Consider the following 13,812-nt stretch of genomic DNA (forward strand, 5'->3'; position numbering starts at 1 on the left):
GGTGTCCAAATTGAAAGAAATTTCAATAGATAAGAATAAATCTCAACTGTACTTGAAAACACTTCATAATTTTATATCGCCTACAGTAAATATATTTATCATAAATTATTCATAGAACGTGAAGGAAAATGGATTCTTATGTGCCTGAGTTTTCATGTCATTTTAATACACCCGCTTGATAACATGAAACATAAATTGCAATCATAAAATATTTTGCTCAAAATAATATGGATGACATATTATAATAATTCAGTAAACGATTACGAACATTATTTCATAGTAATGGTGAAATGGTCAACTCAGGCACAGTGGCAGTGCCCCTAAGATCTTTATAATTAAAAGCTCTTAGTGGCACTGCAACGGTTAGGCGTATCACTTACCACCGTCGCACGACTTGTTCGTCCCGTAGCTTATAAAAAAAATGTGTACATTTTAATGAGTTCGCATAAAAAAATAGTTATTCGAGTTAATCAACGCACGTTCATTATTATACCTACTATATTATGTAAGAAAATAAGTGTTTGTTTACCTCTGAATATATCGCAGCACATAAAAAAATAGCACCCAAAGTCGTTTACAACTTTTGACCATTGTATTTAAAAAAGGAAAAACAGTAATTAAACCTTTAGGAGCACGGCCGATTTATATTTCTATCGTCCATTATGGGCTATGGAATGACAGAGAAACTAGCAAGTAGCCACCCTCAGTAGCACCGCGAAAGCCTTACCGATTGTACACGTCTTTTGAAAGGCTCTACGGGAACGTACTTCGTGAGAGTGACGGTAATTTTTCCACAATTCATTTAATGAAATAAATAAAATATTTCTAAATGACGGGCTTAAAATTAGTTTTCTTTTTTTATTCAAATTTGTTTAGTGATACTTCTATATTCTATTTTTGAAGTTGTGTTAAATTAATGAAAGATTAAAATTTAATAGGAGATAATTTTTTTTAATTAAAAGTAAGTGCGCATTTGTCCTCCATCTCACCTGATGGAAAATGGCGATGACATCGACGATGGAGCACGCACACCTATATAATGCCTATTCACTCTCGCCTTGAAATTCACGGACAATTAATTACACAAAATGGTTTGAATAAATGTTTTAAATACATTTCATCAAAAACTAATTTCTTATTACCTGAATTTGAGAGCAAACTTTAAAAAAACCTTTAGTCGTAATTGAAAAAGGACATTTGTTTTAGAATGTGACGTACAAATATGAAGCCTTCTCTGATCTTTTAGACCACAAAAGAAAAATAAGACAACAATCAAATTGATATTACAAAGAGAGGAACGAAGAAAAAAACTTATTTTATGTTTTTGTTTTCCTTTGCCCAAATGAAATTGAGATTATATTCAAGTCGACCTAACCCACTAGCTATGAATGAATCATTACTTTTTTTGCAGACATCTCTAGACGTAGATCTCATTTTGTGAAAAATATGTACGGGTGGTTACTTGAGAGCGTGCAACATTTTATTGTGGTAAGTAAAGTTCTTCGCTTGTTTAAAACGAAGTAAAAAATAATAAAACTAATTTATAAAGTTGTTAGGTTTTTGAGATTGTTACACATTTTAAATACAACTATTTTATATCGGATCAAAATCGCGTATATCCGTTTTATCAAACATACATATATATATATAATTCAAACATACATATATAATTCAAGGGTGTTTTGCATTAATATTAGACAGATTTGGGTCTTGACGTAACCATTTCAGTCAACCATGACCTTAACAACCTCTGTGGCCGTTGCGATGCTGGTGTGATACGCAGAGGTTACGGGATCGATTCCCGGGCTGAGAGAAATATTTACATGGCCTACATTTATTTCTCTCATGACTTTGGAAACAATATGCATTGATTTACAATATGCGTTTTTTACTTTTTTGACGACCTCCATGATCGAGTGGCTTGCACACCGCTTTTCATGGTGTCGCCATCTCTCAGGTCCCGACGCAAGCACATAGAAAAATTCGTGAGGTCCGCAAGTTCATTCCGTGGCTTAGTTGGTATAGCGTCTGGAACGGTATGCTAGAAGACATCGGTTCGAATCTGGCCGGATCGGAGGAATTTTTCCCGAGTGTTCGATCTTTGTATTAATAATTATAAGAAACTAGTGGAGTATAATATCACAAAAAATAATTGAATATCAGTTCAATAAAAATTTAAAATTTATTTATTTATTTACTTAATAAATGTTAAGAATTTAAAGGAATTAAGGAAACTTATGTACAAATTTTTCCGGATTAAATATATTTGGCCAGTACGAAATTGTAGAGATATCTATAATAAACTTTAACCTGTACATAAATTTTAATGATCTTTCACGGGAAGTGAGTATTCGTTTTTCTTCGATTCTAAAAAAATACACTTTTTTGAGTTAATACGCTATTACATTAACAGTGCATTATGGCAATGGCAATATTGCGATAACCTAAGAACTCGATATGACATTACATATTATTGCAAATTTAGATTGAGTTCATTTGTTATATAAGATACATTTTTCTAAGAAATTCATCAAGTAGAATAAATTGAGCCTCAGCATTCTCGCGTTAAATTTTCCACATTAAATATATTATATCAATTTAATTCCCTATTTTCAGACATTTGCAATTGATGGAAGAAATGTGTACGTCAAAAGTGCTTTTATCACACGAAAATCATAAAAATAATACGAAGAACATGAAACAAATTAATGTATATATAATTATATAATTTTATTACTCTTCTATTTAAGCATAAAAAATATCGACTAATTTCGATTGTAAAAATTTTAAACCTCTCTCCTAAAAAGTTGTAATTTTGCAGATGAACCCTATTACACCAAGGGTGCGATATGCCGTTTATAAAGTGATTGAGTCCTACAGTTTTATTTTAATACAATTAAATTGTAGATAAAAAGCTCCCGAGCGCATTCAACATCAAACTTACATTATGGTTATACCCAGCCTTGGTATCATATAACTTGTCGAAAGGTTCAATATTAAACAATAGGACGACAAGTTTGGCGCGTCACGTTCTCTTGCGAAATGGAGGTCTTATACGACGTATTATATGAGTATCCTTCAATATTGATGGCCACTTCAATACGTATAGAGATAACAGCTTGCGTTAGAGCGGTTTTCATAGAAGCGAATACACTATTACTATAATAAAAGAAGTCGAAGAAACAAATTCATCAGGAAGATGGTTTAGAAGCCACTGAAGCAATTTCTAATAGCCAAAGCCGACGAATCATACGTTGTCGCTTGATTATTTTAACTAACAAAAACCTTAGGGTTTTTTTTACAATAATATATAGCACAGGTATTCTGGAACGCAGCTGTATGTATAAGATTTACATGAATCATTTTGGTTTGAGTCTCTATTCTTGAATGCAGCGAAGTATGGTAACTTCACACAACAGAGCAGCACGGCTTGTATGTGTTCACACACGCCACACGTTGTCGTGAACGTACGGACGCACACATCCACATAATCTCGCAGTGCACTTGCGTTGCATAGCGTTGGGTCGTCACACGCACCATTCGTTCTGCCCTCCTTGTTATAACTAACGTATTGCATTTCGGTAACTTTGGAGATATTGGCACCTAAAGTTTTGTTGTCATCTAAAAAATAGCCAATAATGATGATTTTGCTAAGAATAAAACTAAAACATACGATATAAAAAAAACTCATTAGAGGGCGTTGTAGAACTCTGATTTTCCTCGTCTCAAATGTCGATTACGTTAGTTATGATAAGTAGGACAGAATTATAGAATGGAAGCGTCAGCTCGGTGTTTAAAAAATGACATCAAGTAGTAAACGTGTTTATTGTTGTGTTTGTAGTACTTTGAACAAGAGTACCTCAAAGAATTGTTCAATATTATATTTCTATTTCATAACCATGCTCTGTAATCGAGGTACAGTCAAGAGCACGTCAAGCTTGACACTTTGTACTTTGGCTCGTTCTTATCGTAAACGGCATAGAATTGGATTTTAATCTTAAGTGTCAAGGTTGACATGCTCTTGACACTGTACTAATCCACGATGCTGGTATAAATATATGGCTAATTCAATAAAGCACCCTAATACTGTGATAAATAAAAATATAAAAAAGACTAAGTTAAAGTACATACGATAACAACAATATTTTCAACAACTCGACTGTATTTTTTATTCAACTTGTTTTTCTTTTTAGTAATATAATACTTATAAATAGTAAGTGGAAGGCCCTAGGTTAAAGCAAAATGAAATGTATTATGCAACTAATAGCGACTTTGTTAAGGGGTTAATTTCAATTCCCCAACTATGGATAAATATCAATAGTAAACACTCGATATTTTCTGCCTGTCTAGTTCATTCCCAATAGGTATGGACTGTCACGTCTGTCCACGGTAGTACGGTACTGATACTCTTTGACTAAATTCAACACTAAAACAAAACACTATCACTATTGATAGTGTTTTGTTTAGAACTAGTAGTTGCTGTGAATGTTCTTGTCTATAGATTAAAGTCGTAGTTTGAGGCTCTTATTCTACTATGCTATTTTTACCCCTGTACTGTACCGGTGCGGTGAGTGTTGTATTCTATGGATTTGTTCATTAATACACGAAGGGAATATTATCATCGTATAACAATTTCTACCACCCGTTAACATGTTAAATTTATAAGTAATAAAACTAATTGTATCCAACCATTCCAAGTCATTATCGTATTGTAACTGAAACGCAAACATATTATGTCTCATGTCGTACCTATAATTTTGTTTTTGCAGCAAGAATGCGGGGAGGAAGTATGGGAAACGATTTTGCGTGAGTCCGGCGCAAGAAATACCGTTTTCAGTATGCAGCAGGTAAGGATATACTCGCTATTAAAAATTTAAAATCAATGATATTTACAAAGTAAACTTAGACATTTTTTTTTCATGCAGCAATACCCAGACACCCTCATGCTCCGACTTGCTAGCGCTCTAACCCGCATCGTCACCAATGACCCCAACAGTCCTGCTACATCTAGACCCAACAGCCCATGTCCAAAGAAACTATCTTTCAAGATAAAACCAAGTTGGAGAAGTGCTTCAGTCCATACAGACAACAGAATCCAATTGCGGTGTCCTTTCACAGCTACTAACGCTCTTACAGCTGTCACAAAAAATGAAATCAATGCCTATAATTCCTCTGAAGAAATAGCTTCCCATGCTCTGTCTGTCGACAGAATCAATGAAGGGGTCGAATTCCAAATCCGCAAGAAAGTTGCTGTCAACAAAGATTTAAATCGAAGAAGTCTTGGATTCAAACTTGAAGACAAAAAAGAAGAAAACAAAAAGGTCGAAATACCCAAAACATGTCTAGAGTCTACTTGCAATAATCAAGATGTAAGCCCTAAAGATTCAGCGCCTACGTCGCCCTGTTCTTCCAATTCTGAAAGTACGAAAGTGAATTCCATCCTGAAGAATAACACCCGTAAAACTAGTGTCAATTTGGCCATGGATGTCTATAAACGCCGTGGGTCTGGGGTAGCGACCAGACCGAGATTTAACAGCATCAGTTTAGTCAGCTCTGATAGATTGAATACTCTTAAAGAGAAGTTCAGCACTCCAGAAAAGGTGATGCACTTTTTTGGACGATGTTTCGTAAAATTTTTCAGCAATTATGGGTAAGCTTATAAGATTTTTATTTGTAACACAAGCACAACATTTTTGAGTGATGTTTAGCGAATCATTTATCACGAATCCGATGAATATTGCCCTGAAATAGCCTGTCAGTGAAATTGTTGAACCGAAAAGGTTGATCAATGATCACGCCTTGTAATTCTCCGCGCTCGAAAACACCAATGGAAAAATTCGTTCACGCGCTTTACAAGAAGATTATCGGTTTTTACACGGAAATAGTTCCGTGTAAAATCCGATAATCTTATTATATATATTTTATATAGATAAAATCCCTTAACGAGATATACATAGAATTTAAGGCACTTAGGAACCGATTTCTAGTTGGAATGGCCAACTGAGGTTTAAGAACGTGTCGTAAAAAGTTTAGGTTGTGTGAAATGGTAAATGAAAACACCACATTCATTTACTTACTCATCACATTACCACATATTACTTTATAGTTACTGTGTCTAGTATCGGAAAGTTTATATATTAGTCACATCTGCTAAATTGATATTCCATGAAATTTAGTAAAAATATCTAACATCCCGATGACAAAAAGGCAGGAATGGGATTAATTTCATATACATAGATTACTGAAATTATTGAACAACGCCAGAAAGTGAAAGGAACTTGCGTGATAAGCCAGGGAATCTTTTTAGAAGTAATCTACCTGTCTTCAGTATTCCTCGTTTCTTTTCCTAGCTACGACACAATGATCCGCGCCACAGGCCGCTATTTCTGCACATTTCTGCAGTCTGTAGACAATATCCATCAACGCATGCGGTTCACTTTCCCGCGCATGCGTTCACCGAGCATGCAGCTAACGCGCGCACACATCCACGGCGCTGAGCTTGTTTACAGCAGCACAAGAACTGGCTTCACACATTATCTTATGGGTGAGTAAAATTAAAAATGAACAAAATACGATTTTCTTTTTGAAGTCTTTTTCTTTTGTTAATATCTACACAAACCATTTTTGTACTACATGGTTTAGGGAAATTAAAAAAAAAAATACTGCCCACATCTGACTAAGTTCAGGGCAGACCTTTGGATGTTAAAAAAATATTTATACAGTTAACTAATTTCATTTTCCAGCCATGAGCAATAAGGTTTTATCTCTCGCTACCCACATATCTGTGAAACGTCTCATCAAGGAGAAGTTACGAACGATCAGTTATCTACCATAGAGTTCTGTATTAACTCACGCACGTTTCGCTGCTGGGTATGGTTCCCTTTAGTATGGATTAGGTAACTACCGTATCAATGAAAGATGGAATTTGTGTCATAATTATATTTCTTTGCTTCGATAAACTCTCTTATTTATTTATTTATTACCTAGATTCTAGGTAACATAATCAAACTCAATTAGAAGTAGTAATGTAAGTATGCAATGTGTTACATGTCCGACCACACACCATAGGCTAATAACCACAGACATATATTTCTGACTTCTGATTTACTGGTAACTTTTCTTTAATCTATTAAATTATCGAGCCATTACCGCCGATTTAATGGAAGCAACAAAAACTAATTTTACAGGAGAGGGTTTTTTAATATATCTACATATAAATGTAATACTAAATTTAATTTTAATATAGGTACAGCAAAATTTTTTATTTAAACAATGGATGTGTCGCCTCATTTGCTCTATGTACTGGTATCGGCTTAGTCGATTTGGGTTGACATCAAGTACAGGATGTTAAGCTATTTTTGGCGCTTAAAATATTTTTGCTGTCTCTATCTAAAACGTTTTTGAGGCTTTCAAGCGTTTAAGGCTACACTTGCGATTAATAAAAAAAACCGACCTCGAAATTTATTTGTCACGTTTTATTGCAATCCGTTACCGGAAACTGCGCGAAACCGGATTCATCTCCTAATTTGCCACCCTTAGAGGTGGAATAGTTTCTTCAAATTTAAATGGGACCAATAATGAGGTACCCTCTTTCCAATAAAAAAGGATCATCAAAATCGATTCACAAATGCCGGAATTATCGCGTAATAGACATATGTACATACAAAAAAAACATACAGTCTAATTGAGACCCCTCTTCCTTTTTTTGAAGTCGGTTAAAAACACGGTTTTTTTTGTCACTTTGTTTATAGTAAACAACGAAATTGTGATGTACCATGCCGGTTGCGATAATAAGCAGGGTGTCGTTTATGTAATGACTTTTTAATATTGATTCTATCGGTTACAGTAAAATACGTATAAAAAACACTTGAGCTAACAATAAACTTAGCTTTTGCTATAATTTCTATTTTATGTAATTTGGGCGGGAAATGTTGACGCGTTATTGTTCGTTATAATTTTAAAATGTCATTTGCAATAAATAACGGTGTTTGGGTAAAAATGTCGGCGGTCATGACTTGTTATAATGTAAATTATGTAGCATTGCCCTAGAATATGGTGGAAATAACTTTCGATGACGAACATCAGCAAGTAATACTGGCTGTGATGTCGATGCATGCTGTATTGAGGCTGGACGACTTAACATTTAGAACTTGCTCGTTTATTCGTTTGTTTCCATTATTACAGTTTAGTACTTAAGAGATAGACAGGCGGCAGCAGCATTAAACCCATTTATTTACAATGAACACCTACTGTGACGGCGGGGTTGGTGCCTTTGAAAGACCTCCACGACATTGACCGGTGATCGAACATCTCGGATTTTCCTTCAATATCTCCCCGGCCATATTCAAAATCCCAATTTTAAACCTCCGCTTTTGATCCGGAGTCATGGCTTTCATATCTGGCAGCACACTTTTAAGGAATGAGAGATCTGTGTCAAGTTTTACAGTCTTCCGTTTAATCATTGGTGGTTTTTCTGCTTCTGTGGCGTCTTGTAAAGCTGCTGCCAACTCACTGCCCATGTATTCACTTGATAACGTTGGGTCCACAGGCACGACAAAACAAGAATCCGCTTGCTGGTGAGATTGTGTTGATTGATGCGGCCATGGCCACTGAAGTGACTCATCTGCATGCAATTCCTCAGAATCATCATGTCCGTCCGCATCATGAGTTTCGGTTTTCAAACTCTTCCTAAATAACCTTTTGTATGGCCGTGCTTTTAGGAAATTGTCCAAAAAACTTAGATACGGCGCTAGGTAATATTCTTTGACCCGTTTAGCTAACTTATCTGTAGGTTTGGCTTTCGCTTTTTTGTACTTTCCATATCTCCCTCTTATGTTCTTCCATCGCTCTCTGCAATCGTTTTCTAAAATAAGAAAATAAATAAATGTAATAATAACATAAAGATATACCGCGTTTATAGGCCGCATAAAACCTTGAGCGTTTACTCGACCTTTTGAAATACATTATACGAAAGATTGCTCTGCCTATCGTTGTTTTAACGTCCACTGCCCTTTCTTCAATCCACAAAAGGAAATAACAGGGACAAAAAACCGGCAAGTTTCGTAGGAATTTGTAAAAAAACATTGCTGTTTCAGACAGCTAATGCCATTATTTGTAAGCGGCCTACAAGGGTATTACTTGAACACAATGTCTAAAGTTTAATTGCGCCCTTTTGAATCATCCCGTATTAAGATTTGTCACGTTTGTCACCTTCACTTTCCAGATAATAACAATATAGTAGTAGTTAGCCTATGTATAGTCCTACAACTGGGCACAGGCCTCCTCCCACAAGAGGGTTTGGACTGTAGTTCCCATGCGGGTCCAATATGGGTTGGGAACTTCACACACACCATTAAATTGCTTTGCAGATGTGTGCAGATTTAATCACGATTTTTTTTTTCATCAAAAGCTCATGGTATCCGAACATACTGAGATCGTCCAATGGATAAAAACAAATATGAGAGATATATGTATTTGAGAAAATTATTCACAGTACTTAGGTTACTAACTAATGCAAATAGTTGGTCAAATAGTGGTCAGACGGCGAACAGGAGGAACGGCGGCATACCGCCTTTGAACATAAACAAACAACCGACATTGCAAACAAATGACTACGCCACTGCCGACACACGTTCGTTGGCCTTCGGCAATCATCGGTTGCATCTACCCAGCCAATGATAAAACACTCACCCGATTCCTGCAGTTTGTTCGCGATGATTCGCCATATTCTCGACTGCACATTCCTATTGCAATAGTCTGACCGATTGTAGTCATATAATGCTGGATACTGTTCTATTATTTGACAAAATGCGATATTGAAATCAATATCGTCACGCATATCGGACTCCTCCGGTTGAAGCGACATGCGTTCCAGGCGACTCGCCACGTCAGACTGAGGGGGGACGTGGCGAAGGCGCGGGCGCGGGCGGGGCGGTGAGGCGCCGTACGTGACCGCGCCGCGTCCCCGCTCGGTACACTTGTTTAGTAAAGTGCCTCGACAGTTTTTGACGCGACGAGTAAAGGACAAGCCGTAGACGTGGCGCTGACTTCACTTAAAACTTACCAAATCTGTAAAATCCGCAGCCCGCATTGATATAACGTGACTCACTTCGATATAATATCCAATACTTAAAAGAGAACCATGTCTGGCAGTGAAACATACGAGAGTATTGATGCCGTATTATGTACCGTAAAATTACAGCAATCATATAATTACGCTCTAATGTTTAGAAGATTAACTTTTAGATTAAATTACATAAAAAACACGTTTTTTTTATATATTAATAATTATATTAGTAATAATCAAAAATTGTTGGGTATCGACCGATCGACGCGGACGGGACGTGGTAAGACATTTCTCTAAGCGAGTGTACATTGAGTCGTACATAATTTATTATAACATGGGGGCACAGGAGGGGCACGGGCGAGGTGCGGGCGGGGCTCGGGCGGGGACGTGACAAGCAAAGCACACCGGAAAAGAACGAGCCTTGACGAACGTGCACGATGTCGTCGCCGCGCCTCGCGCCATTTATCAAAAAATTGCGATATGGAAAGGACAGAGTGGCGCGCGGTCGCGTCAACGACGCGTCGTAGCTGGCTGCCGCACGCCGCCGCCCCGCCGCGCTATCTCGTTACAACATTCGATCCGTCCAGTTTGACTTGACTCTTATTAAGTTCCTTGATGTACTCGGAATACGGATCAAGTAAGGGATCGTGTTATGTTGGACAGAGAATGTCTTGTAGATAGGGCGCGGCGGCAGTGCCTTGCCACATCGCGTTTGCGCCTCGGCTCCGTCCGATGTCGCTACTATACACTTTCTTGTTTTTAGGACAAATAACAATTTCTAGAATGAATTATTCTTCTCACTTATTCTTCTCATGGTTATTTGACACGGAATCGCATTAAATCGATCTTAAAAAGTTTTTCATATAAAGCCGAAAAAGGCGTGAGTTTTACTTCGGCGATCTATCTTTTTGCTCTTATAGCATAAATATAAAACTATTTTAACCAGCTCAAGCCAATTCCCCCAATTCAGCTTTAATAAATGTGATGATTCCCTTACGAGTGGGTACGAGTTTTTTATAATAATTAAATTTGTTTACATATGAAATAAAGATATTTATATTTGAATATACCTACATTTTTTGTGTGGTATTTTATTGAAGTTGAAAGACGAAATTAAATCTTAAATAATTTTATTCTACAATAGTAATACTGAATACAGCTTGTATAAGTCGAACCTAACAGAAGTACCTGGAGTTACCTATGCGATACGGAGGAAAAAGCACTTTATGTTGCAGATATTTTACTTCATTGAGACATTGTTCTATTTTTAAAGGTATGTAATACTGCATTTAAAGACTTAAGATGCTTGCCACATCTGGAGTCGAACCGACCAAAACATTAAAAAGTCAGTATTTTTATGGTGTCGATCGTAAGGCTTAATTATAAGGATTACTTCCTTAAAAGTAACATAGTATCTTAAATTTAAGGAACACCGTGAAATTTTACACTTATGTTTAAGAAAATTAATTATAATATACATATGTACATACTATGCCTTTGTAACGTGATATATACTCGTAGAAATATCGTTAATGTATATGACATAGTGATCACACTGGAACAGAACATAAACTTACATCCACTTAAAGTAGCAGTAGAGCTCCTTGTGAAAGAGTTCGTCCAGGGAAGTACTGCCACCTTACCTATTTCTGCCACTAAGCGGTAATGTGAACATTACTGCGTTCCGGTTCTGAAGGTGCTATGCTGGTGAAATTATAGGCACATGGGACTTGTCAATTTATGTCTCAAGGTGACGGGCGCAGTAATATTATTAAATTTTCTACTTAATGCCCATATGCACAATGTATATACCACGGTGATCAGAACATAGTCTTATCTAATTTCTTCATAATTTTGGCATACGCAATGAAGCGATATATATATATATATATACATATATATATATATATATATATATATATATATACATAATCTCGAAAGCTAGCCGGTCCATCTGCAATAACTCAAAGTTTATCGAAGTTTCATTATCTCGATTGTTGGTTACCTTGAACGTATATCATTATTATCCTGATATATGTAAAAAAAATCTCAACAGGTCAGCTGTACGAAATTGCTGAAGACCTTTTTTCTTTGAAGCTGAAGATGTCTATCGTGAAGGAGAGCATGGAAGGAAGCTACTACGTTGCTGTGTTGCGGCTGGAGTTTGACAATAGTGATTATGTGAGATAAACTTATATTTTACCCTTGGTATAATAAAGTCACATGTGATCATGTATCTGCTACTACTAAATAATATAGTTTTTATACATTATTAGTAGCAGTAGAAGTCCAAGTGAAAGAATTCGTTTAGAGAAGTACAGTCACCTTAGCTATTTCAGCTCAATACTGCGTTCGGGTCTTGAAGGTACGGGTGTTGTTGAAACTAAATCACAAGCACGTGGGACTTGTCAACTTATGTCTCTGAGTTACAGACGCAATGACAGTGCCGCTCAAATCGTGGCAATTTAAAGCTCTGAATGGCACTATGGGTCGTATTCTAGAACTCTACTCAATGCTCAAGTCAGGATTGCACTGGAAACACAAGCACTGGAAATACGACCCTAATAGCAGGGACTTGAGTATGATTTCGAGTGCTTTAAACCATACTCAAATCCTGACTTGTGTATTGAGTAGAGTTCTGGAATACGACCCTATAACTGCTATGGACAGGCTTGTCGCTTACCACCTGGCGCACGATTTGTTGTCCCGTCTCTTGTATCATAAAAACAAATCTATATCTTATAAAAATTATAGTTTATCACACTTTATTTATATCAATTTTTATACATTAAATCAAAAAGTCCACTGCAATTTCAATACTTCGAGACTCCCGCCCTTCGAGCGGACGGCGGGAGAGCAAAAATAAAACAAAAACTCATTAGCGCCCTAAGGCCGTGTGATCAAAACATCGTCCCGATTTGCTGCACTACTACCCCCGAGCAAGTGTAATGAAAAATATTTACACATCAAAAAATATAAAATTACTAAAAACCGTAGGTGGGTAATTTTCAGATTAGTTGTCTCTACCTAATTTTGGTGGCAATTTTTATTATTTAGGTATTCGAGTATATTATCGTAAAAAATTAAATAATATTTCAGGATACGACACTCGAATATTAAATAATACTTCATGATGACATTCTAGAACACATTAAATAATCACAATTGCCACCAAAATTAGACGGAGAAAACTAACCTGAAAATTACCCAATTATATTATAATAAAAAGTAAAAGGGTTTTTATTGTCTTTGTTTCTGTATTTCGATGTTTTCAACGCAGCAAAATAATTACATTGATTAATTTTGCATAAAAAAGCGCTAAATATTCCCTGAGTTTAACTGCCTCCGTTGCCGAACGTATTTCGCTTGTGAATTTGGTTGTAATTTGTGGTTGTTTATGTTTATGTCCATGGCACCCGGGATACAGGGTTTCCCTAGTGCGGGGCTATGTATGTGCGATTGTGCGTTTATAAATACATCAAGATCGGAAAAACAACGTAAACAGCGAAAAATGAAAACCTCCTTTTTCTAAAGTTAAACAGAAATAGGCAATATGTAACCTACCTAGACAAGTACACTCACAAACAATTAATAAAGTAATTGCTTTTATTACTTTTTATAGATTTCCGATGTCGAATTCTATTACCCCTATAAATATAGAGGACAGCCTTTTAGGATATCCATTTCGAGTGTTTTCCTGTTAGAATATAAATGAAGGCTATTGAGCTTCTTCGTATTTTGTGGCT

General features: G+C 36.2%; 2 protein-coding genes across 2 annotated transcripts in view; one reads left to right on the top strand and one right to left on the bottom strand.

Annotated features, from left to right (window-relative positions):
* Positions 1-714: 714 nt before the first annotated feature.
* LOC113240467 (soluble guanylate cyclase 89Db-like) overlaps positions 715-13,812 on the top strand; it is a 29,364-nt gene continuing 16,266 nt past the window's right edge. Inside the window, exons 1-6 of the mRNA XM_026477780.1 lie at positions 715-782; positions 1,412-1,488; positions 4,770-4,847; positions 4,926-5,650; positions 6,351-6,544; positions 12,123-12,247. Of these exons, the coding sequence (XP_026333565.1) occupies positions 1,447-1,488; positions 4,770-4,847; positions 4,926-5,650; positions 6,351-6,544; positions 12,123-12,247 (1,164 nt within the window). The 5' untranslated portion in view covers positions 715-782; positions 1,412-1,446. The remainder of the gene's footprint in view (positions 783-1,411; positions 1,489-4,769; positions 4,848-4,925; positions 5,651-6,350; positions 6,545-12,122; positions 12,248-13,812) is intronic.
* LOC113240472 lies at positions 7,655-9,921 on the bottom strand. The gene is made up of 2 exons (XM_026477786.1): positions 9,691-9,921; positions 7,655-8,863 (listed from the first exon to the last, which is right to left on the bottom strand). Exons 1-2 carry the CDS (start codon positions 9,863-9,865, stop codon positions 8,247-8,249), a joined length of 792 nt encoding a protein of 263 aa, XP_026333571.1. The 5' UTR covers positions 9,866-9,921; the 3' UTR covers positions 7,655-8,246.

The sequence above is a fragment of the Hyposmocoma kahamanoa genome, unplaced genomic scaffold (genome assembly GCF_003589595.1).
Source record: "Hyposmocoma kahamanoa isolate Upper Pololo Valley unplaced genomic scaffold, ASM358959v1 138, whole genome shotgun sequence".
NCBI classification, from domain to species: Eukaryota; Metazoa; Arthropoda; class Insecta; order Lepidoptera; family Cosmopterigidae; genus Hyposmocoma; species Hyposmocoma kahamanoa.